Source organism: Salvelinus fontinalis, chromosome 38 (genome assembly GCF_029448725.1).
Source record: "Salvelinus fontinalis isolate EN_2023a chromosome 38, ASM2944872v1, whole genome shotgun sequence".
Taxonomy (NCBI): domain Eukaryota; kingdom Metazoa; phylum Chordata; class Actinopteri; order Salmoniformes; family Salmonidae; genus Salvelinus; species Salvelinus fontinalis.
The window spans coordinates 29,880,538-29,906,349 of NC_074702.1; the positions used below are offsets into that span (position 1 = coordinate 29,880,538).

The window sequence follows — 25,812 nt, forward strand, 5'->3', positions numbered from 1 at the left end:
CAAATAGACAATGGCCACAAGTATTGGGCTGGCTTAAGGACAACAAAGTCAAGGTATTGGAGTGGACATCACAAAGCCCTGACCTCAAGCCTGACTCAGTTACACCAGCTCTGTCAGGAGGAATGGGCCAAAATTCACCCAACTTATTGTGGGAAGCTTGTGGAAGGCTACCCGAAACGTTTTACCCAAGTTAAACAATTTAAAGGCAATGCTACCAAATACCAATTGAGTGTATGTAAACTTCTGACCTACTGGGAATGTGATGAAATAAATAAAAGCTGAAATAAATCATTCTCTCTACTATTATTCTGACATTTCACATTCTTAAAATAAAGTGGTGTAAAATACACTGACCTAAGACGGGAAACATTTACTCGGATTAAATGTCAGGAATTGTGAAAAACAGAGTTTAAATGTATTTGGCTAAGGTGTATGTCAACTTCCGACTTCAACTGTATGTGTGCTTTCTCAGCGGTGCTCTGTAAGAGAACCCATGATGACTTATAGGGTACATGTATAATGTAACGGCAACTCAGCTAGAAAGCAGCTTGGACCTTGGTTGTAATTCACCCAATAGTCAGTGCTCTGTGAAATGTGTGTGTCTCTCTGTGTGTCTGGGATTCCTCTGAGTGAATTGTCCAGTCCTCGCCCATTTCCTGGGTGGTCAGATACGGAAGGTGAATGAGACAAAGGGTCGGACACTTCCCCACAAAAAAACCTCACCTTTATCAAGGGTTACCCCCTCTCCTCCACCCTCTCTCCACATTCTCCCCACCGTCCGTCCCCTGGTGGCAGAGGCGTGGGTGACCAGGGGGTGACCAGGGGGTCAGCCAGTCTTGGCCAGGGGAAAGTCAGCAGAAAAGGAGCTGAGTGCAAGGAGGAGAGAGGAGGACAGTGACCTGGCTGTATGCACTGTGAGTGACCAACACTGAACCCAAACCTGGTTGTATGCCTTCTTCCTTTGACTGGCAGCTCAATGCCCTATTTATACTGTACGTCCTTAAAGACCCACTCTGTGATTTTTAGGATTGTTTATGATTATTTAAAAGAATGATTGAAACCCATTGATTCTTGAAGAATGTAACTGATTGTGCCTCTCTTGAGCTAGTTGTTGAATATACGGTTGAGCTAGAAAGATCAGTGTTCCCATGTACGGCTGTTTTGTCCTTGGGGTGTATACTGTGCTGTGTCTCCATCCATCTCTCTCCCCCTTATCCTTCTCTCATCTTTCTCTCCTCCTCATCCCCCTAGTGTCAATCTCATCCTGGTGTAATTGCTTGTTTTTTGGTCGCCAGGCCAGTCCCCCCTCTCTCTCCCTGGCGTTGATTCATAGAGCTTGTAACTATGAAAGCTCCGAACAAAGCAGGTGACAGAAACACATCCCTAGACGGCTGACCTGTTGGCTCCCCACTGTCCCCACCCCGTCTCTCCTTGCCTGGACTTGAGGGACACAGGAGGAGGAGTAGTGGGTCTTCATTCAAGCATCTCATCTGTACCATGTAGTGAGGGGGGGGACTTCCTTCTCCCCCATGCCCCCCTCCCCCCTCTAGTCCCCCAGCCCCCACAGCCCATCCGTGGTGACCTGGATACGTGCTCTCTCTGACACTTGAACTACTTAGCTGTGTCACCTTCAAAAGCCCCGACAGCGCCACCGACACCCACCCTTCTTGTGCGTCAGCTGTAAAACGGCCTCACAAATCAAATACCCACAGGTTCATATCTCGAATTGTACGGAATCGGCACGTAAAAGGATGGCAAAGGATTCTGTTTGAAAGTAATTGATCTTGAAGCCCATGTGTTTGTCACAGTGTTGTCATTGTGCCGTCATGTTTGATTCAGTATAATTGACTGGGCTGGCTTATGCTTCTGTCCAATCCAGGTCCGACTGTCCACTGTGTCCAGGTTGATTCGTATTCACTCTAAATGCTTGTAGGTCCGGTGTTAAAGCAGTTCAGACAATGTTAAGGTTGACTTGTGTAATTGATTGGTGGGGGCTGCATGTCGGTGTTAAGGTTACTTCCTCTAACTGCTGGTAAGTGGTGTCTGACCGCTTCCCAGGCGACGGCCCTCTCCTCCCTGAAGTAGTGCCACTTAGAACCCCCCCCCCCCTCCTCTACCCAACACCGCAGGCTGTGCTGGCTGGGGGCATTGATCCACTGATCAATATATAGCTGCATCTGTAGTGTACACTACACTGAAGACATCGTGCACATTTTGTTCACTCGAGAAATACTGCACCATACAGTACCTAGTTAGACGTCAAATCGCCTGACTAGGATCTCTTCTGCGAAACATTTCAAAGTGAATGACAGATTTCTTGAGTGATCAGCGATTCATTCGGACTATGTTGAGGGAGTGTATATAGCGCCTATGGCATCTCGAAATGGACAAACCGTACTATTTTCTCGTTTTCCAAGGTCTTTTAAGTATGCGAGCACACTGTATGTGTATGTGTGTCTGTCTGACTGACTGTCTGTCGTTTTGTCCGTCTTGCATTATCCTTTGCTGCTGACACTATACGTCTCTTATTCTTTATTTTCTGTTGTGGCTTTTCCCTCATTCTCTATAGGGAGGCCAACTCTCGTCTGGAGAAACGACATCAGAGCCTCCCTCCCATCGCTCCCCTTCTTTCTTCTCTATCATATTCTCGCCGGAGCCTCCATCTTGTTTGGAATCACTGCAAATAATGCGGTGTGCCTCTCTCTGTCCTCACGACTCGCTGTTAAAGGAATCGGTCACTCGGAACACTCAAAACACATATTAAAAGATGCATCAGCCTCTGTCCGGGGCCAAATCACGCTGTTCAAATGTTGTTCTTCCACCGGGAGTGCGGGGACAAGTGAAGAGATGGGATGTGCAACATTAACTTGATTCGCGGCGGCGGCGACTGAGCGACACCCCATAAACCTCAGCGGGCAGGCAGGCTGCTGCCTAGGCCCAGCAGACAGCACCTCACGGATAATGTGACACACGCTAGCGATGCCTCCTATAGCCCGCCACACACATAAGCGCAGACACACACTCACATACAACCTCGTTTTATGGTAATGTGCAAAAACATCACAGCAGTGAGTTATTGTCCCCTCCTGTCGGCCTCTCGGTTCTTAGCAGTTCAGCGTCGGGAATAATCCGTTAGCAGTGGCCAGTGGGTCTCTGTAAACAGGTAACCTCTGCTGTCCTAAATGTCAACCTCCCATACAGAGGGACTGGCGCCCTTCGCAGCACTTGTTCTATAGACTGTCCATAGTGTTTCCGACTAAAGTATTTATGACTATGGGTTTTAAACGGGTTCACTCTGAATTGTGGAGATTTGCTATTTGCTATGTTTCCTATTGTGTCATCATACTTCTCATGAAAGGAGTCGAATATGTGTTTCTATTTGCTATATAGCCTACCTACCGTGTACTTCAGGAGATTAGGTATTTCATTTTAGAAATGTATTGCTACAGGTTTGTGCTTAAATACATTATGCGATCCATCCAGAGAGTGAGGGAAATAGAAAGACAGAAGGAGAGAGAGAGAGAGAGAGAGGGGAAGAGAGATGAGAGGAAGACAGAACGAGACTGAGAAAGACATAGACAGAGGGAAACAGTGGTAGGATACAGGCTTGACTCTGATAAACGAAGAGGCCTTCTCAAGGAGTGGACGACTGATACATCTCTCTGTGAGGGCGCTCTCCTCTTCTCCTCTCCTCCTCTCCTCTGTCTGGAATGAAACCGGCATCGCTTGGCCACAGTCATCTACACTTATATTTCCCTCTGATGTTACGTGTCATCTGCGGGGAACGCACAAATCATTCCCCCCCAACAATTTCCCATGCGGGGGCTTGTGTGAAGATGGGGGCTATTTTGTAAAGGCATATCAGTGGAGGATTAGTGATTATGAAGAACTGACCACTGGTCAGTTTCCTGACACACAGACATACTATCATTGGTTACACTAGTCACTGGGATACACAACGTCCCCGATCTTGATTAGGTGTAGTTGACGATGCTGTAGCTACAGTGTGTTCACTGTGCATTAGTACACTGGTCATCATAGGTCCTTTTGTAGCTTTGCCGTCAAATGGTCAACCCACCTGGTAAAATAAGAGATAAATCAAATAGAATGATTGAGTTTATTGTTGCGTGTGTGAAGCAAACCTGGGTCAGATTCTTTCAAATACCTTCTTCTCTGATTTACATTTAACCCGGTACAATGGAACCAAACACACCTGCCTAGAAAATATTTGACCCAGGTTTGGTGTGTGTGTGTGTGTGTGTGTGTGTGTGTGTGTGTGTGTGTGTGTGTGTGTGTGTGTGTGTGTGTGAGTGTGAGTGTGAGTGTGTGAGAGCGAGTGTCTCCTGTTCCCCTCCGAATCCTTTTCTCTGGATAGATTATGCATGTCTGAATCCTCTGAGCTGCCCTCAGCCTTAAACAATGCCATTTCTAACACCATTCCCATCGCCTTGGCAACTCCATAGCAACCTGTGGTCTGCCAGGGCATGGTGTGGATCAATTAGCACCATCTGACGTCTCACCACTTCTTGTCCCCCATTTGAATATCTTGATATTCTGTCAGATTCTTTTCTGAAGAAATGAATTTGTGTGTTTATTTTTTATTAACAAATATGCATGCTAGATTATTTTTCACATCAAGTTAATGGAGTATTTATAGATAGATCTTTTTTTATGTTATGCTCTGCTATTACGTCAACCTTGCCAGTGCCCTGCAGAACTTGATTTAAAAAGGAATAAAGGGAAAATAGAGAGACAACATGTCCCTGGACAATAGAATGAATGGACATTAAAAAGAAAGGAGGACCAAGGCATAAAAATGCCTTTATTTGTATGGCATGTTCAATGGAACAAACATGTCTAAATCTGGCGTGTTTTGGCTGCATGGCTGTCAGGGAGTACAAAGACATGATAGTACAATGTTTTCTTTTGAACAAAGCATTTTCCCAATAACCCTGATTGAAGACACGGGGGCGGGGTTACATAATAGCCAATAGTCATTGGACAACACCTACTATCTTTTTTCTACAAGAATGAATGGTCATTGGTGCTATAAGTATAGTCCTAATAACTAAAATGTCCACGGACGTCATACAGCTTTGCCATTAACGCTGCTCCATAATCTCTTGTGTTTTTCCCAGGTATCGTGTCCAAGTCGTTCGAGTGTCGTCTAAAGGGCCAGGGAGCCACGTTCGTGGAGGTTGACACAGCGTTTGACGGGGCCTTCCCGGTGCGGAGGGTGGGCTCCATGGAGGGTCTGGAGGGCCAGGAGGGTGTCCAGCAGGTGATTATCATCCAGGGCTACGGCGGTGGGGAGATGGCCTTCGACCAGGCCCTGGAAGAGTCAGCCGCTGCCACCCTGCGAGACCTGGCCATGGCGGGCCAGGTGGCCGAGGTGCTCCACATCACCGAGGACGGCCAGGTCATCTCCTCGGGGAGGGAGGTGTCTGCAGACGGGGCACATCACCTGGCCGGAGGCACCACCCAGTACGTCCTGCTGGAGTCCGGCGGGTCTGCAGCCGGAGGTGGAGGTCACGGGGGAGGGGCGACGCACCACCACATGGCGTCGGAGTCATCCACGGCTCTGGATGCCCTCCTCAGTGCCGTCAGCGAGATGGGCCAGCAGGAAGAGGACAGCCAAGAGGTCATGGCCCAGGAAGTTGTGTCAGAGGTCGTGGAGCGGGTGGAGGAAGAGGAGGAGATGGAGGTGAAAACGGAGGAGGAGGTGTGGGAGGAGCAGCAGGTGCAGGAGGAGCAGGTGGTCCAGGAGGTTCTGCAGTTTGCAGCCAGCCATCTGATGAAGGAGGGGCTGACGCAGGTGATCATCAACGATGAAGGGACCCACTACATCGTGACGGAGCTGGATGACAACACCCTCCAGGTGGAGGGGACCATGTACACCCAGCACCAGGGAGGGGAGGACGACCAGCAGAGCGAGGGGGTTTCAGAGGGCCAGGCTGGGGAGAGGATGGTCTACTACCTGGATGGAGCGCCACACAATGTGGTTCTGGAGAAGGTGGAGGTGGACTAGTCGGTGACTGTGGAGAGAATCTCAACTGGATTTCCTTGATTCCTCGAGTCCTCTCCTCACCTCCTTCTCAAACCCCGTTGGATAAGAAGTTATAGGGGAGTGACCTCTGTCTGACCTTTTCATCCATTGGGTTGGAGAAGGAGGCGAGGGGAGAGGATGCAATAAATCAAGGAAATGCAGCTGAGACCTTCCCTGTGTGAAGACCAAATGTCCAGCTTAAAGCCCCAAAGAGTCTTCCTCTTTGTCTCTTTCATTGAAAATGTCATGTTTTTTGTTTTTTACATAGTTTTGTCTCCGTTTTGCAACGATCAACTCAGGATAACATTCACATCTATAGAGTTCTAGTGAGGTGCAAAGTCTTTGGTGCTAACATTATTTAACATTTGCATCATTTTATGGCCAACGCCAGAATTACCACTTGTTTTTGGAGTCATGACTGGAAGACTGGAAATACATAGGCTATTTTCAATTGCAAAAATAATACTTTTAAGATGACATCATGGGAAATGTTCCCGTTATCTAGAAAGACTTACAATCTTTAAGTTGCGTGGTTTGGTTTTGTTGGAAGTTGGAGAATAATAGCAGCTTTATTTTTCAATTTGATATGGTTTTACTAAACGGACATTTCCACCCAAAAACGATATTTTGGTATTTGTTTAATTAGTCCATTGTTGGTTTTGCATGTCAGCAATCCATTTTCAATGTATATCATTTTCAAAATACAAAAATACAGCCGGTATGATGCAAAAGGCAGCATCATTTAGCATCATACCAGCTGTATTTCTATGTTTTGAAAGTTATATATCTTGAAAACTTGTTTGCTGACATGCAAAACCTTTCTCTACTATATCAACGATGGACTAATGAAACAAATACCAAAATATTGTTTTTGGGTGGATTTTTCCTTTAAGTAGTGAATTAGTTTGCAATTGTAAGTTAAAATAATGCTTTTTTGTTTTTTTATTTAAAAGGGTACATTAATAGGTCTGTTTTGATAACAGACACCTTGCTATCGTACCTTGCTGAATCTAGGACCAATAGCATTTTGGACATCGAAAATATCCAGGCTGCTGATTGGTCTAAATCCAGGGGCAGTCCACTGATTGGCTTTGTTTTTCAGCAATTCCTAAATATGGTCAGAATGCTGATTGGTCTGAATCCAGAGGCAGTCCACCTGTTTTTCAGGATGTCTCAAAATGTCACGGTGCTGACATTGTTTCGCATCATTAATAAGTTCTCTCATAGGGAGTGTCCTTTGGCCGACAAAATAGGACAAATGAATTTGTCGCAGAAACATGCTTTGGCAGAATAGCATGAAGACATGACACAACATTTAGTGAGTTTCTGATCATCATAATCCAATTAAAGTTAATAAGTATTTTTCTCCATTGGTTTTCCTGCTCTCAGTTATTGTAAATATATGTTTCTGTAGATGAAATTGTAATGAGACTTGCGTTTGACTCATGACAATAAAGCTCCGTCTTCATTTGGAGGGTTGCTAGTTCGCCACAAGTTTTCTATGACAGTGATACAATCTCCTATTCACATCAACCACATGAACTTCCACGCGTCAACTGACATTGGAGCTTTGACCAAGTGTGTTTCCAATCACCATCATCATGATCATCACCGTTGTCATTATCACCGTCACTACAGTCATCATGGTCACCATCATCCTAATCATAAATCCGCCTCTCCCTCGGCCAGCCCCCTATTCTCTCCCTCCATTGTGTTGAACAGACACATTCTTTCTCCCTGCAGTATTCAAGAGCTGGAAGAGGGAATCAATATTCACTTCGGGCCGTGGTACAGCCTGGGCTCTGATTGAGTGAGTGGGAGCCCAGCGTGACGGCTATGAACACAATGACGAAGACTGGCTTTCACACAGGGGCCATCGGGAGATCATCCGTTCAATGTAACACAGCCAGGTGTGTGTGTGTGTGTGTGTGTGTGTGTGTGTGTGTGTGTGTGTGTGTGTGTGTGTGTGTGTGTGTGTGTGTGTGTGTGTGTGTGTGTGTGTGTGTGTGTGTGTCAGCGAGAGAGAGAGAGTTGTGGGCTGGCTGAGAGGAGTGGATTACAGCTGGATTGAGTGAGTGAGGTGAGATGAGCAGAAGAGCAGCAGCAGAGAACCCCCCCATAACCACTGTTGGAAGGTGAGTCTGTAATTTCACATGGCATACTGTATGTCTCTCTGCTACACAGAACTATAGCAGCCCTGCCTCAGCTAAAACCTGCAATCTTAGCTGTCTCCTTTCACGCTTTCTCCTCCCAGTTAACACACAGTTAACACAATTATATGACGTGAAGCATCACGGTGTGTGGGTTTCTAGGTGTGCATCGCTGTGCGTGTGTGGTGTGTACGTGCAATATGCTTGTGTATGTGCATGCGCCCGCCGTGTGTCTCACTCTCTCCACCCTGTGCGGCTTCCTAATCAGAGACGGGTGGCTCATTATTAGCTACAGCAGGCCGTGCGTGTGACATGGAAGAGGGAGAAATTAGCAGCTGTCACAGAGTGATGAGTTCATTTCCTGACAGGCCCGGTTCGCCTGAGTCCGTTGGAGACGACAGGCAGACGGCTGATGGAAACCTGCCGCTGCAGCTTAATTGGCAAGCCGGAAAAGGGCAGAGGGCCGGTGGAGGGGAAGGGGGGTGGAGGGGCGGCTATCCTCCCTCTCCTTCCATCATTCTGTGGGGGCAGACGGGAGAGCGAGAGGAGAGGGACAGGGGGTTGGGATCTCTCTTGAGTATGATAAATATGGCAATTCTGTTTAGTTCACCGTCTATAGAAAACATATCAGCCCATGGATCATTTTCTTAATGTCTCTGCTATTCGTTTTGCCGCCCCTTTGGCAGTATTAGCATTCTCGCTGATACTGATACACTCTGGTTGTGTGTTGTGTCCTGGGGACAGCGTGCAGGTACAATTCTATTAAAGGGACCTGTTTGTTTTGTGGTCTACTTTCTATGTTATGTGGTCTTGTTCCTGGAACGTGAGGGCAGTTGAAGAGATGTACAGTCAATTCTATATTTTCTAGTTGTTGTTTGTGTCAATGCTCTAACAGAAACTGCAGTGTCTTGAGTATGTGAAAGCTTTTATAATGCGGCCGCAACAAGATCAGGAGTGGTTCTTCTCTTTAAGGAATGATTGGGCCTTCCATTTCTCTCTCTCTCCCCCGTATCCATGTCTTTGTTCACACTAATCCAGCGCTAGCAACCCCCCCCCCCCTCTCCTGCCATAGACTCACTGCCACACCTACCTCAGCGCCTGACAAACATTGACAGCCCCACTCCATTCCTGAGCCACTCATAGCAGGCGTTCTCCCCACAGAACCCCCCCCCCCCCAAACACACACAGCAAAATGCACAAGCACACACGTACCCCTGAAAACACTTCAGGCCCAGACATGCGGGCTCTCAACACTTCATTAAGAGAAGCAGTGATTGAAAAATGATCCGATTAGCTCACTATGAAGAGCGGGGTGACCGAAATAACTGTCAATTCAACCTTGAATGAGAAACAACTGTAAGTGCTTTTAATTAGACACACAACACAGAGGGAGAGAGAGAGAGAGAGAGAGAGCATTTCCCCTCCTTCCCCAGCAGGAGATGTTTAAAAAAGAAAAAAACAGCTTTATGAAAACTTTGTTGAAGTAAAAGAGTGGCATAACCTCCTTAAATGTTTTTCTTCCATTTAGATTTACAAAATTTAATATAGATCTCTAGAGAGATACATTTTTGGGGGGGATGTTTTTACATCTCTCCGCTTAAATGATGTCATTTCACATTCTGAGTTGTCATTTGCTGCTGCTGCCATTTAGAGAGAAAGATACACACTTAAAGACATCATGCTACCCCTGAAACAGAATACATTCACTGTCAAGAGAGAGCTAACACTGTATTCTCTTTCAAAAGCTATTGGGGTATTGTTTCCCCATATGGAGGATAATTGAGGTTACTACTATTGTACTTTAAACTAACAAAATTGAATGGTTAGGACGTTTCATGTTCGTTCAAGGTTCTCTATGCATCCCTATTCCCTACACATTATAAGGCCCTACATAATCAAAAAAGGTACAGTGGGGCAAAAAAGTATTTAGTCAGCCACCAATTGAGCAAGTTCTCCCACTGAAAAAGATGAGAGAGGCCTGTAATTTTCATCATAGGTACACGTCAACTATGACAGACAAAATGAGAAAAAAAATCCAGAAAATCACATTGTAGGATTTTTAATGACGGAGGCACGCGAGGCTCCCAGTTCCACCTAGTGAGCAAAATTTGTTTTCTTTTCAACCCCCCCTAAAAAATACATATTTCAAAGTCTTGTGCTCCCAGTCCCCGCATCTCCCTGAGTGAGCTCATTTAGAGGGTAGACTTTTAGTTTTGTTGATATTGGACTAGATGTGATATGACTGACTGTGACTTTATACTAGACCTGTGCCTAAGCTGTTGACTCTCCAGCAATGGGTGGTGTTTGTGTCATTCAAAGACTCATAATACACACTAATTCCCTCATTACCAAAGATTTGGTTATTTACCCTAAACCTGCTTGCTGGTTTGGCCTTTAAAATATAAATGTAATTAAAAATAATTAATTATTATTTTTAATTTTTTTATTGATCTTAAACTCGTTAAACTGATCTCGTTATAAATCCATTGGCTCTGGATAAGGCTGAAGTTTTGTGTAAGACTTAAATAATTGCAGACGTTTCATCCCCAGCCGTCCTCTTTAAACGGCACAGTGAATTGAGCTCAGATTTGTGAAGTGTAACCCTTAGTGGCCCCTGGTGGCCCCTGCCTTGCTGTAACAAGCGTGGGGGGCCCCTGTGGTAAGTGTTCTCAGGGGACCTCGGCTCTGATCTAGCTCTCCCTGGGGCCCAGTTAATTTCAGCTGCACTGAGAGTCTCTCGATATTCACCACTGCTCTCCTCCTCGTCCTCCCCTCCTTCTTCCCACTCCTATTCATCCTCATAAAACTCTGCACTGTCCTCAAAAAGGTATACCGCCATGTGGAATCAGCTGGTCTCATTACAGGCAGGTAGAGCGAGCGGTGATCGGCGAGTCAGTGACAGAGATGAGGCGCAGAGGCACCAAGCAAGTATAGGCCCAGGGAAGGAGGGCTCCCTCCCGCCAACCTGCCTCTACCCCCACCTCCCTCTCACCCTTCCCCTCCAGCCCCCCCCATTCCTGGGGGGGGGGGGGGGGGCAGTAGGGGCGCACAGATCATGCCGGGCGGCTCCACGGGAGTGATAAGAGCGAATAAGCTGTCAGCGTCGGCGTCGGATGGGCCTTATTGTTCATATTTAGATGGAGGAACAATGGCGGCGTGTCAGGCGCCCATAGTTCATAATCTGCTGATGCTGACCAAGTGTCAGTGTGATCCATGAGCGTTGTGGCTCCTGAATCCTTAAGCAATCCCCCGTAGGAATGTCATGGGGGAAAGAGTACAAATGGGACAGCGTCTGCCGGACTATAGATAGGTGTAGAAGAAGGGAGGGAACGTGGGGTGAAAAGAAAAGAAAAAGAGAATTTTTTTTATTTTAAAGAGAAAATGAAAAGGAGTGTAGGGATGAAAGGACCTTTCCTGATGATGGAGAGAAGTTTCCCATTTTTTATCAAAGAGAGTCACATTTTTAAAGCTTTTAATTGTGAGTGTGGGGGGAGTGCGTGAGGGGGGGCGGGGGCTTGCTTCAGAGAAAGGCGAGAGCCAGACACCTACGTGGAGACAGAGATGGATGGGAGAGATGGCGAGAGTGAGATGAAGAGGAAGGCAGAGAAAAGAGGAGAACGAGGGACAGATTGCGGGGGGGCCTTGGCTGTAGCGTTCACAGCTGCAGGTGAGAGAGAGGAGAATGGATGTCAGATTAGAGAGGGGGCCCTCAAGAGATCCTCACCCCACAATGAGAGCAGAGACACTGAGAGACAGGGAGACCACTGGAGCTCACACAGCTATTAACCTGAAGAGCCACACCACACTCGCTGCTAAGTAACCGAACACTCTCTAAACTGTTTCAGAACTAAACTGGCTGACAACGCTCGAGTGAGTGGATGCACACGCCTGTGTCACATGTTTGTTGGCGTTTTTAAATGTGTCACATTGAAAATGCCCCCCTCCAGGCATTCTTCATTTACTGTCAAAACCATTAGACATGCAGGGGGGAGGAAAAGAAGAGATGGTATCAGTTACGCATGAGCTACAATAATTAGCCCCCGTCCCTGTGTGTGTGTGTGTGTGTGTGTGTGTGTGTGTGTGTGTGTGTGTGTGTGTGTGTGTGTGTGTGTGTGTGTGTGTGTGTGTGTGTGTGTCTGTGTGTGTCTGTGTGTGTGTGTGTGGTGTGTGTGTGTGTGCGCATGTGTGTCAGTGTGTGTGTGTATATACAGTATGAGGGAGAAAGATGTGTGTTTGTGTGTGTGTGTTTGAATGTAATATACACAATACATATAATAAAACAATAGGCAAACAGGAATAAACTTTGTCAGCTTTTTTGCAAATTCTCTAAATTATGAATGATCTCTTAGGAGTCATAATTGTAATATGTGCTGTGCTAATGGTGCCATTAATTTTTAGATGACATGGTTGTAAGAGAGGCGCCATGTCATGCCATCCTGATTACCCACATGGATCCTGAACTGCCCATCCACCACCCCTCTGCGTCCCATGTCAGTCCCCTCGCAGTTCCCCTCTCCCCCCAACGAGGCCTGGTGGTGTGTGTGTGGCAGGCCAGCTTAGGCACGGGTCATGTGATTTCAGCCTTTTGTTGATACTTATTGAACTGATTAAAAACAAATCCCACGATAGCAACCACTTTTACTGTCATTAATATTTATTCCATTTCTTAAAGGGAAACTGTTTCCTTACTGGGATATGAGCAATGGATCACCACCCCTTGTCTCACTGGGGCTGTGTCGCAAATGGCACCTTATTCCCTTTATAGTGCACTACTTTTGACCCTGGCACAAAGTATTGCACTATAAAGGGAATAGGGTTCCATTTGGGAATTGTCTTAGATCTTTACCCATCAGGCTCTGGGCTCCCGGTTGTTGCATTTACCCTGTGTTCCGCGAGCCGCAGTGTTCCACGGCTCTGTTCCGTGTCAAGTGCAGTGGGTCGACGTCCAAGACAAACACAACATTCTGCTAGAGTCTCCCTGCTCCCTGACAGCCAAGGGAAAGGGGGGGGAGGAGAGAGCGGGAGAGAGAGAGGCCGGCCCTCTGCATCTTAAACGCCATTGGCATCACTCCGAGTTAAGCCAGTCCTCCGCACGCCACTCCGCCTCGCTCCCCAAGGCCACGGCTCTGCCCTGTAATCAGTTTGAGTATCACGTTACAACCCCCCCCCCCCCCCCCCCCCTACACACAAACACACCCCACCTTCTACCCCAACGCGAACCCACCACCTAAGCACCCCACACGGCCCATTCCTACCCTTCAAGTTAGGGCCAATGACAAACATATAGACCCCAATAATAGCGCTGGTGGTTTCCAGGCTCATGTGCCTGTCTTTGTGCTTACTTCCTTTAGGATTCTGTCAAGTTCTTCAGCTACATCACAATGCTCTCCTTTGTCTCCACATTCCTAAAGAGAATCCACACCCCCACTGTGGTGTTGCATCAGTCCATCGGTAAATATCTGCCTAGAAACACCTGTTCAACCTTCACCAAATGACGTTACAAGAGTACATTTTCAACAACGATGTCGGCGTCACCTCACACTTCGCCGAGGCCTTGATAACGGAAGCATGATTGACGCAGGGCCATGTGTTAAATGTGACGATGTGTCAAACGTAAAAAGGGACACTTTATCTAACGCGCAGGCAGAAATAGAAAGAAGAGAAAAATGGAGCGTGACTCAAATCTGTCGCTGAATACTAACGTGTTACATCTGAGCTATACAACAGGAGCCTTATGCAGAAGGCGCCACACACAGGAAACTGATGGAAGGAACCAGATCCATTCCGGGTGATGTCACATTCTGGATCGTACTGTAACTGACCTTGCTCCGCTAACATACAGGAATATAAAAACAAGTATCGACAGTCTTTATACTCCCAATGGTGGATGATGGCAACACGTAGGATGCATTGCTTCAACCCTCAGAGACAGAGAGAAGGTCTTGCCTCAGCCGGGTGTGGCTGGCAGCCGAGCCCTCAGGCATCAGTGTGTGTGATTGTGATCAGTGTGTGGGCCCAGGAAAGATCCTAGTGGAAAAACAGCCAGTGACCTTAGCCTAATGTGGTAGGCAGCTGCTCTGGGGTCAGGTGTACAATTTAAGACACCCTCAGGGCTGACAATTGACTCAAGAAGGGATGAGGCTTAAAGCTTACGTACGTTTCATCCCTGCATCCTAAAAACGTGCATCGTACACGTGGAGGGCTCTGACTCCAGGACATAGCAACGCATGCATCAGACTACAAACCCTCTAGTCGTCCTCTTTCAGACCACTATAGAGATCACACCAAGGAGATGGGCTCGGGCCTAGTGAAGTAATACGTTTCATTCGGCTATAAATGATGTTCGCTACACGCGTCTTCCACGTAAACACTTCAATGGCTCTGTGAAGAATGGAATCGTCAATCAAAAGTATTCTCCACACCGATAGGATTGGTCTGAGCAATGACCTGCACCGAATCGCTGATCTACAAATCACCTCGCCTCCCGAAACAACTGCTCATCAAAGTGCTGAAGCTCAGAGAATCTGACATGCTCAGGCCTATATCCTTTCCGGACGCGAGGAGGGCCTTCTATCTCCTTTTGAGAACACAAACAAACTCCTCCACACTCCTGTCAAGTCACCCAGAACAGCGTCAGTAGCGAGATACAGTACTTTTAATTGACAATTCAATTATGTACAGAACCATTGAAATGTTTACTTGAAAGAAGCATGCAGGGAACATAATGTATTGCTTAATTGAGTTGAGTGTGTCAATGAAGAGTGGCAAGACGTGTATTTGCAGAGTGCTGCAGGTAATTAGGTGCTACTAAGTTGGGCTCTGTCAAGGTGAGAGTCTCACAATGCTTATGTATGCCAGAGCTGGGCCCCACATAACCAAGCTGTTTCTATTTGTGAGGAACGCACCTGTGGATAATTTTTTGGGGGAGTGATGTCTTGGATGGCTCACAACGTGTAGCTTACATATGCAACACACAAAGGCACACACACGCACGCACACACAAATAAAGACACACACACACACACAGTCGATTAGTGTGCTAAAAGCAACTTGTACTCAAGCTGAAAGAACATGTCTGTTAGAAATCACTCAAGCCTGACGAGAAGTATAATCACATTACCTGAGCAATTAGCGTGTTGTTGTGTCTACGCCCATGTAATATACCTGTAGGCTCTAGAATGACTTACCAACGTAATTGTTTATCTTGTGTAGGTTGCACTTAGGAGGAATGATATTGCTGGATGGTGAACTACATATTACAGAGGACCTTGGAGGTCACGCCGAAGCATCATACATAGGCTACACTGCTAACCCAACCATTTCCTCATTATAGGTTGTGCCCTGACCCTTGACCTTGGTCTAACCTTGTGAAACACAAAGGGGACTTCAGAACACAACACACTTTAATTAATAACACTTAAAAAAGTTGTATTTGATTTATTTTAGGGGGGAAGATCAGCTTTAATATTGCAGATAGATTGTGGCTTCCGTCAATGTAATTGTCTGCAACATTCCCAATTCCCCATATATATATTTAAATATATTTTCTTGTATTATTTTCCCGTAACCCTACCACCCCTCCCGTAATTGGAGTAAAATAATGGACAGCCACACTTAGGCTTCTACTTCCAGCTTATACATACTATATACATTTTATGGCAACAGTATATTTTACAATAGTTATCTTTTGTTTGTTTTTAGTCCCATCCTTCAGCTACTCTAAACCCCTCCAATCTATCTCTGAACACCATCCAGTTTTGATTTCTAATTGCCATATATTTTTCAACTGTGCTGTTTCACACAAGTTCTGAACCTATATACATTTTACGGACACAGTATATTTTACATGAGTTATCTAGTCCCACCCTTCGGCTCTACTCATCTACACTATATATACCAAAGTGTGTGTAGACACCCTTTCAAATGAGTGGATTTGACTATTTCAGCCACACCCATTGCTGACAGGTGTATAAAATCGAGCACACAGCCATGCAATCTCCGTAGACCAACACTGGCAGTAGAATGTCCTTACTGAAGAGCTCAGTGACTTTCAACGTGGCAGCTTCCCCGGCCAACTGTAAGTGCTGTTGACCGCCGAGTGCTGAAGTGCGAGTAAAAATCATCTGTCTTCGCATGCAACACTCCAAACTTCCTCTGGAAGCACAAGAACTGTTCGTCGGGAGATTCATGAAATGGTTTTCCATGAATGCCAGAATCTGGATTTAGTTCATGCCAGGAGAACGCTACCTGCCCCAATGCATAGTGGCAACAGTAAAGTTTGGTGGAGGAGGAATAACGGTCTGGGGCTGTTTTTCATGGTTCAGGCCTCTTAGTTCCAGTGAAGGGAAATCTTAACGCTACAGCATACAATGACATTCTAGACGATTCTGTGCTTCCAACTTTGTGGCAACAGTTTGGGGAAGGCCCTTTCCTGTATTAGCATTACAATGCCCCCTCCCCGTAACCCATGGGGAGGGGGTCACACTCGGACATTCAGAGAGGGGGTATATTATTGTGGCCCTGGTGGCACGAAATCAAAGTCGGACTGCATGGAGATGCTTGGGAACATGGTCATGACGGATGACCGTATTGTGGGTGTTTCAGGAAGAAGGTGTACTTTTGACCTCCATCATCTAGGATGTGACAATGGTAAATAAAATCTCTACATCTATGCTCATTTTTTGCGCGGTCTTGCAGGCCTTCTCATGCAGCTGCAACTGCAAGTACATTTGTAAATCATGACCTATCTTGAGTTGGGCTCTGGGATGGTGCAATTGTTGAGAAAGTGAGCTTATGGTTGTGTGGGGGTAAGGGCTGAATGTGTGTGGGTGTATGTGTGTATCCCACAACTGTTGCGAAGGAAGAAGTAAAAGATGTTAGGCACTATAGAGGATGATCCACGGCAATATATAATAAAAATCGAGGTGAGGGCGATGGAAATGCATTTGGCAATGGATCTACTTCAATTCGGTAAATGGCACTGTGTGCTCTTTTCAAAGGATGGATCCCAGTCGGTCCAGGGCTATGGGATACAGGGGGTCGAGGGTGGTCTGCCGGGCATTGGGATGACAACCCAACTCGAGATGAGGGCTTTTAGCGGGTGGAATAGTAGGGACCAATTGGAGGTTTACTTAGTAGAAATGCAAATATCATGGTACAACTATATAGACACTCAATCATTATGTTACTTTTTAATAGGACGTTTACAAACATATATTTTGATAAAAAATGATTGAAAGGTGTGTCTCATTATGGTAAGTGGTGAAATAAGTATAGCCAGTTACAATTGTAATGGCTTAGCAGATAATAAGAAAAGACGATCAGTATTTACCTGGCTAAAAGAGAAGGATTATAATATCTATTGTTTACAGGAAACCCATTCAACAGTTTTAGATGAAGTTTTGTGGAAAAAGAACTGGGGGGGCGAAATATATTTCTCCCATGGGCAAAGAAATTCAAAAGGGGTGATTTGAGTTTGAGTTTGAGGTTATTTTATTTTTACAGGGACAGTGCACATTAATCAACGTTTCAGTAAAAGTGCCGGTTTTAGCCAGCCGGCTAATTTTCAACCGCAGTCCCTGGGCAGGTTATTAAAAACAATTACAATATAGACAATAGCAACATAGCATACAGACATAGCAACATAGGACAAGCAAGACGTAGCATACAGGCAGAGCAACATAGAACAAAAAGCAGCAAGACAAAATTCATAAAAGCAACAAAGTGTTTCCACACCTCACAAGTGATGGTGATGGTGATGGTAATGGTGATGGTTTTAATTAACAATAATTTTGATCCAAATGTGCAACTTGTCCAAACAGATCCTCAAGGTAGATGGATTATTTTAAATATGTTATTGGACAATAAACAGATATGGCTTATTAACCTATACGGTCCGAATAATGATGATCCAAGCTTCTTTGACAATATATATAAGAATGTATCAACTCTACAAGCAACACTAGACTCTATTATTATAGTGGGAGATTTTAATACGGTCTTAAATACCTCTATGGACCGGAATAGAAATCACACTACAAACTATCACCCTCAGGCACTTAAGGAAATCAGGAATGTCATGGATATATTGGAATTAGTGGATATATGGAGACTTAAATACCCTGACCTAGTGAGATATACATAGCGGAGGCTTAATCAAGCTAGTCGCCTTGACTACTTTCTTATATCATTCTCTCTGGCACCAAAAGTTAAAAAGTGTTTCATAGGGGACAGAATGCGGTCGGACCATCACATAATTGGCATATATATTACTCTTACAGAATTTCCACGCGGGCGAGGATATTGGAAATTTAATCAAAGCCTACTAGATGATAAATTGTTTAGAACTAGGACAGAAGAATTTATAACTGACTTTTTTAGACATAACATAGGTACAGCAGATCCCCATATTGTATGGGACACTTTTAAGTGTGTAACGGTTTTCCTCCTCCTCTTCATCCGATGAGGAGGAACAGGGATTGAACCAAAATGCAGCGGAGTTTGAAGACATATTTATTAAACAATACGGAAAAACACGAAAACACGAACTTGACTTAACTAACAAAACAACAAACGGTGTAGACAGATCTGGACGACGGACTCACATAACACACGAGAACGCACAAACAGGGAAAAAAGCCTACACATAAAAGACGATGAACAAACAAACCGAAACAGTCCCGTATGGTGCGACAAACACAGACACAGGAGACAACCACCCACAACGAAGACTGTGAGACAACCTACCTAAATATGACTCTTAATTAGAGGAACGCCAAACACCTGCCTCTAATTAAGAGCCATACCAGGCAACCCATAAACCAACATAGAAACAGAAAACATAGAATGCCCACCCAAACTCACGTCCTAACCAACTAACACATGCAACAAACTAACAAAAATAGGTCAGGAACGTGACATAACCCCCCCATAAGATGCGAACTCCGGGCGCACCAGCACAAAGTCTAGGGGAGGGTCTGGGTGGGCATCTGACCACGGTGGTGGCTCAGGCTCCGGGCGAGGTCCCCACCCCACCATAGTCAATCCCAGCTTCCATTTTCCCCTAAGAATGACCACCCTCATCTTACCCCCACTAAATCCTTTTGGTAACATCGACACCAGGGACAGCACCGGGACAGAGGGATAGCTCAGGACAGAGGGATAGCTCAGGACAGAGGGATAGATCAGGCTAATGAGGTAACTCAGGATAGAGAGGTAGCTCAGGATAGAGGGGCAACTCCGGACTGAAAGGCAGCTCCGGACAGAGAGACAGCTCTGGACTGAGGGGCAGTTCTGAATAAATAGCCGCTCTGGGCTGAGGGACAGCTCATGACTGGCTGACGGCTCTGGACGCTCATGGCTGGCTGACGACTCTGGACGCTCATGGCTGGCTGACGGCTCTGGACGCTCATGGCTGGCTGACGGCTCTGGACGCTCATGGCTGGCTGACGGCTCTGGACGCTCATGGCTCACTGGCGGCTCTGGCAGATCCTGTCTGGTTGGCGGCTCTGGCAGATCCTGTCTGGTTGGCGGCTCTGGCAGATCCTGTCTGGTTGGCGGCTCTGGCAGATCCTGACTGACGACTGGCTCTAGCGGCTCCTGACTGACTATCGGCTCTGACGGCTCGGGACAGACGGGCGGCTCTAATGGCTCGGGACAGACGGATGGCTCAGACGGCGCTGGGGAGACGGATGGCTCAGACGGCGATGGGGAGACGGATGGCTCAGACGGCGATGGGGAGACGGATGGCTCAGATGGCGCTGCGGAGACGGATGGCTCAGACTGCTCCTGTCTGGCGGAAGGCTCTGGCTGCTCCTGTCTGGTGGAAGGCTCTGTAGGCTCATGGCAGACGGGCAGCTTTGCAGGCTCATGGCAGACAGGCAGTTCATGCGCCGTTGGGCAGACGGCAGACTCTGGCCGGCTGAGACGCACTGTAGGCTTGGTGCGTGGTGCCGGAACTGGAGGCACCTGACTGGGGACACGCACTTCAAGCCTAGTGCGGAGAGCAGGGACAGGGCACACTGACCTCTCGAAGCGCACTATATGCCTGGTGCGTGGTACCGGACTGAGGGCACGCACCTCAGGACGAGTGCGGGGAGAAACAACAGTGTGCACAGGACTTAGGAGACGCACACGTGGCTTAGTGCGCGGTGCCGGAACTGGAGGCACTGGGCTGGAGACACGCACCATAGGGAGAGTGCGTGGAGGAGGAACAGGGCTCTGAAAACGCACTGGAAGCCTGGTGCGTAGTGTAGGCACTGGTGGTACTGGGCTTGGGCGGGAAGGTAGTGCCGGAAATACCGGACCGTGAAGGCGTACTGGCTCCCTTGAGCACCGAGCCTGCCCAACCTTACCTGGTTGAATGCTCCCCGTCGCCCGACCAGTGCGGGGAGGTGGAATAACCCGCACCGGGCAATGTAGGCGAACCGGGAACACCATGCGTAAGGCTGGTGCCATGTAAGCCGGCCCGAGGAGACGCACTGGAGACCAGACGCGTTGAGCCGGCCTCATGACACCTGGCTCAATGCCCAATCTAGCCCTACCAGTGCGGGGAGGTGGAATAACCCGCACTGGGCTATGCACTCGTACAGGAGACACCGTGCGCTCTACTGCGTAGCACGGCGCCTGCCCGTACTCCCGCTCTCCACGGTAAGCCTGGGAAGTGGGCGCAGGTCTCCTACCTGCCCTCGGCCCACTACCTCTTAGCCCCCCCCCAAGAAATTTTTGGGGTCTCCTCTCGGACTTCCAGCCACGTCTCCTTGCTGCCTCCTCATACCACCGCTCTTGGGCTCTCGCTGCCTCCATCTCCTCACGAGCGCGGCGATATTCCCCAATGTGAGCCCAGTGTCCTTTACCATCCAGCTCGTCCTCCCAAGTCCAGTAGTCCTGTGTATAATCCTGCTCGACTTCGCGCCGCTTGGTTCTGGATCGGTGGGTGGTTCTGTATTGGTTTTCCTCTTCCTCTTCATCAGAAGAGGAGGAGCAGGGATTGAACCAAAATGCAGCGGAGTTTGAAGACATAATTTATTAAACAAGACGGGAAAAAACACAAAACGAAATACACTTGGATAAACTAACAAAATAACAAACGGTGTAGACAGATCTGGACGACGGACTCACATAACACACGAGAACGCACGAACAGGGAAAAAAGCCTACACATAAAAGACCAATGAACAAACAAACCGAAACAGTCCCGTATGGTGCGACAAACACAGACACAGGAGACAACCACCCACAACGAACACTGTGAGACAACCTACCTAAATATGACTCTTAATTAGAGGAACGCCAAACACCTGCCTCTAATTAAGAGCCATACCAGGCAACCCATAAACCAACATAGAAACAGAAAACATAGAATGCCCACCCAAACTCACGTTCTGACCAACTAACACATACAACAAACTAACAAAAATAGGTCAGGAACGTGACAAAGTGTGCCTTTAGAGGCCATGCAATTCAGTACTCATCTATAAAACAAAAGCAATTTAGATCAAAAGAGTCCATATTAACAAAGGAAATTGAAGGACTAACAGTACAGTTAGATAACAATAAAAACGATACCATAGAGGCACAGAATAAGTTAGAGGAAAAACAAAAAGAAATGGAGGAACTTATTCAAGAAAGATCCAGTGTAATATATTATAAAAATAAAGCGAACTAGATGGAATATGGGGAAAAATGCACCAAATTCTTTTTCAATCTTCAATATAGAAATGCTACAAAAAAAAACGTATTAAAACTTGTTACAAATGATGGAGTCACGCATGATTCACCAAATTATATTTTGAAAGAGGAAGTAAAGTACTTTAAGAATATGTTTTCGTTTCAGGCTCCTCCATCTCCACTAACTGAAACTAATTGTATGGATTTTATTCCTAATAATAATGTAAAATTAACATCTGTACAGAAAGACTCATGTGAAGGCCTAATTACAGGGGAGGAACTACTTGATGCAATTGGGGTCTTTAAGGATGGGAAAACTCCAGGACTGGATGGCATACCAGTGGAAGTATACAAAAAAAATAATTATATACTCAAAGGACCATTATTAGCTTGTTTTAACCACTCCTATATAAATGATAGATTATCAGACACGCAACAAGAAGGTGTGATATCATTATTACTGAAACAGGACCCAAGTGGTATATATAAAGATCCAGTCCATCTAAAAAATTGGAGACCTCTTACACTCCAGTGTTGTGATGCAAAAATCTTATCAAAATGCTTGGCGCATAGAATAAAAAAAAGTTTTGGCAGATATTATTCATCCTAATCAGACAGGTTTTTTACATGGACGATACATTGGAGATAATATAAGGCAAGTACTGGAAACAATAGAACACTATGAAATATCGGGGACACCAGGCCTGGTTTTCATAGGCTTTTGATAAAGTACGACTGGAGTTTATATATAAATGCCTAGAATATTTCAATTTTGGGGAATCTCTTATAAAATGGGTTAAAATTATGTATAGTAACCCTAGGTGTAAAATAGTAAATAATGGCTACATCTCTGTAAAGGCAGTCAATGTTGTTCTCCCCCTTAGACGAGAAGGAGCATGGATAGGACCAAGATGCGGATTGAGGGAAATAAGACATCTTTTAATGAAAAAACAGCAAACAAGACACTACAAACTACAAAACAACAAACGTGACTAACCTTCAACTGTCCTGTGAGGACACAGGAACAAACACCCACAAAACACCAGTGAAACCCTGGCTGCCTTTGTATGACTCTCAATTAGAGACAAACAATACACACCTGTCTCTAATTGAGAATCATACCAGGCCGAACACAAAACCCCACATAGAAATACAAACATAGACAAACCCACCCAACTCACGCCCTGACCAACTAAAATGAATACAAAACAAAGGAAAACAGGTCAGGAACGTGACAGAACCCCCCCCCCTTAAGGTGCGAACTCCGGGCGCACCAGCACAAAGTCTAGGGGAGGGTCTGGGTGGGCGTCTGTCCACGGTGGCGGCTCTGGCGGTGGACGAGGTCCCCACCCCACCATAATCAATCCCCGCTTCTTTATCCCCCTCCCAATGACCACCCTCCCACTAACCCCACCTAAATGAAGGGGCAGCACCGGGATAAGGGGCAGCACCGGGATAAGGGGCAGCACCGGGACAAGGGGCAGCACCGGGACAAGGGGCAGCACCGGGACAAGGGGCAACACCGGGATAAGGGGCAGCACCGGGACAAGGAGCAACACCGGGATAAGGGGCAGCACCGGGACAAGGGGCAGCACCGGGACAAGACAATCTCAGAAAGTTTTAAACTATCTAGAGGAGTAAAACAAGGTTGTCCACTATCGGCATATCTATTTATTATTGCCATCGAAATGTTAGCTGTTAAAATTAGATCAAACATTAATATTAAGAGATTAGAAATCCAGGGCCTAAAAACTAAGGTGTCATTGTACGCTGATGATTCATGTTTTCTTTTAAAACCACAACTAGAGTCTCTCCACGGCCTCTTAGAGGATCTAGATACATTTGCTATCCTCTCTGGATTAAAACCAAATTATGATAAATACCATATGACGTATTGGATCACTAAAAAATACACATTTTACATTGCCATGTAGTTTACCAATTAAATGGTCTGACGGAGATGTGGACATACTCGGTATACAAATCCCAAAAGAAAGAAATGATCTCACTCCAATAAATTTTTATAGAAGTTAGCAAAAATAGATAAGATCTTGCTACCATGGAAAGGAAAATACCTGTCTATTTGTGGGAAAATCACCCTGATTAACTCTTTAATCATATCACAGTTTACCTATTTGCTTATGGTTTTCCCTACACCTAGTGACCTGCTTTTTAAATTATATGAACAAAAAATATTCAATTTTATTTGGAACGGCAAGCCAGATAAAATTAAAAGGGCCTATTTATATAACGAATATGAATTCGGAGGGCAGAAATTATTAAATATTAAAGCATTAGACCTCTCACTAAAGGCATCAGTCATACAAAAGTTATACTTAAATCCAAACTGGTTCTCTAGTAAATTGGTACGAATGTCTCATCCTATGTTCAAGAAGGGCCTTTTTCCCTTTATTCAGATTACACCTGCTCACTTTCGGTTTTTGAAAAGGAAATAATCTCCAAAATATCTTTATTTTTTAACAAGCCTTAGAAAGTTGGTTGCAATTTCAGTTTAATCCACCTGAAAGGATGGAACAAATAGTACAACAAATATTTTGGTTAAAGTCAAATATAGTAATTGATTAAAAAAAAACTGTATTTATCGAAGAAATGTTTAAAAAAGGTATAATTTTTGTGAATGATATCATAAATAGGACTGGTGGAGTAATGTCACACATGCAGCTAACACAGACATATGGAAATGTCTGCTCTACCCAAAATTACAACCAATTAATTGCAGCATTACCACAAAAATGGAAGAGGCAAGTAGAAGGGGAAAAAAGTAAGGGACTTCTATGTCGGCCCTATATTAAAGAACAGAAATGGTTAAAGAAAAGTGTGATAAATAAAAACATATACCAATTTAATTTAAGGACCAAAAAACTGACAGCTGTGCCATATAAATTGCTAAATAGTTGGGAAGAGATTTTCGATGTACCCATTCCATGGCACATGGTTTATGAATGGATACGCAAAACAACGCCGGATTCAAAACTTCGAATTTTTCAATTTAAATTACTGTACAAAATTCTTGCAACTAATAGAATGTTATATATATGGGGATACAATCTTCCCAGCTCTGCAGATTCTGCTGTGAGGAGGCAGAGTCATTAGATCATTTATTTTGGTATTGTCCGTATGTAGCTCGTTTTTGGTCACAGGTCCAGGAATGGCTGAAATATTGCAACATTTGCGTAGAACTAGAACATTTGCGTAGAACGCTACAGATAGCAATACTGGGGGATTTGAAAAGCCATAGTCAATCAATCAATAATATAATAATCATTTTAGCAAAAATGTTTATTTTTAATTTACAATCCGTGGAAGCTATGCGAATAGGAAGATTCAAATCTTTTGTGAATCATCACAGCATAGTTGAAAAATATATGGCAAATAAAAATCCGAAATGGATGATGTTGGAAGATAGATGGGAAGGGTTGAGTGGAGCTGAAGGGTGGGACTAATAACAAGATAAACAATGTAGGGCATACGGGATCTGTGAAATGTGTATAGGTGCGGAGCTTTTGTGAAATAGCACAGTTACAAGTGGAAATCAAACTGGATGGACAACAGAAATAGAGGAAGGACTAAGAACAAACAAGAGAGAACTATTATAAAGTAGACTGTGTCTGTAAAATGTGTATAAGATGTATAAATTGAAGGTAAAAACAGAAATGTTTATCAGTTTACTCCAATTGGGGGATCGGTGGTAGGGTTTGCGGGGAATAATAATAAAGGTATATTCTTTAAAAAAGTATCTATGTCTATATAGGTATGTGTATGTATATATGTGTATATGTATGCATACGTGTATGGATATATATATTTACCCCAAAAAATATGGGGGATTGGAAATGATGCAGACAATTACATTGGAAGCAACATTCTTTCCGCAATATTAAGCTGATCCACTCCTAAAAAAGAAATTTACAAAATTTTAAAAAAACT

The 25,812-nt window shown here is 45.3% G+C and overlaps 1 protein-coding gene across 2 annotated transcripts in view; it reads left to right on the forward strand.

The window, feature by feature from the left end:
* The window catches only part of LOC129837297 (zinc finger protein 407-like), a 166,702-nt gene extending 159,182 nt beyond the window's left edge, over positions 1-7,520 (forward strand). For both annotated transcript variants that reach the window (XM_055903349.1, XM_055903348.1), the window contains exon 9: positions 5,139-7,520. In XM_055903349.1, coding sequence (XP_055759324.1) covers positions 5,139-6,028 — 890 coding nt within the window. In that variant the 3' untranslated portion in view covers positions 6,029-7,520. The remainder of the gene's footprint in view (positions 1-5,138) is intronic.
* The last annotated feature ends 18,292 nt before the right edge of the window (positions 7,521-25,812 follow it).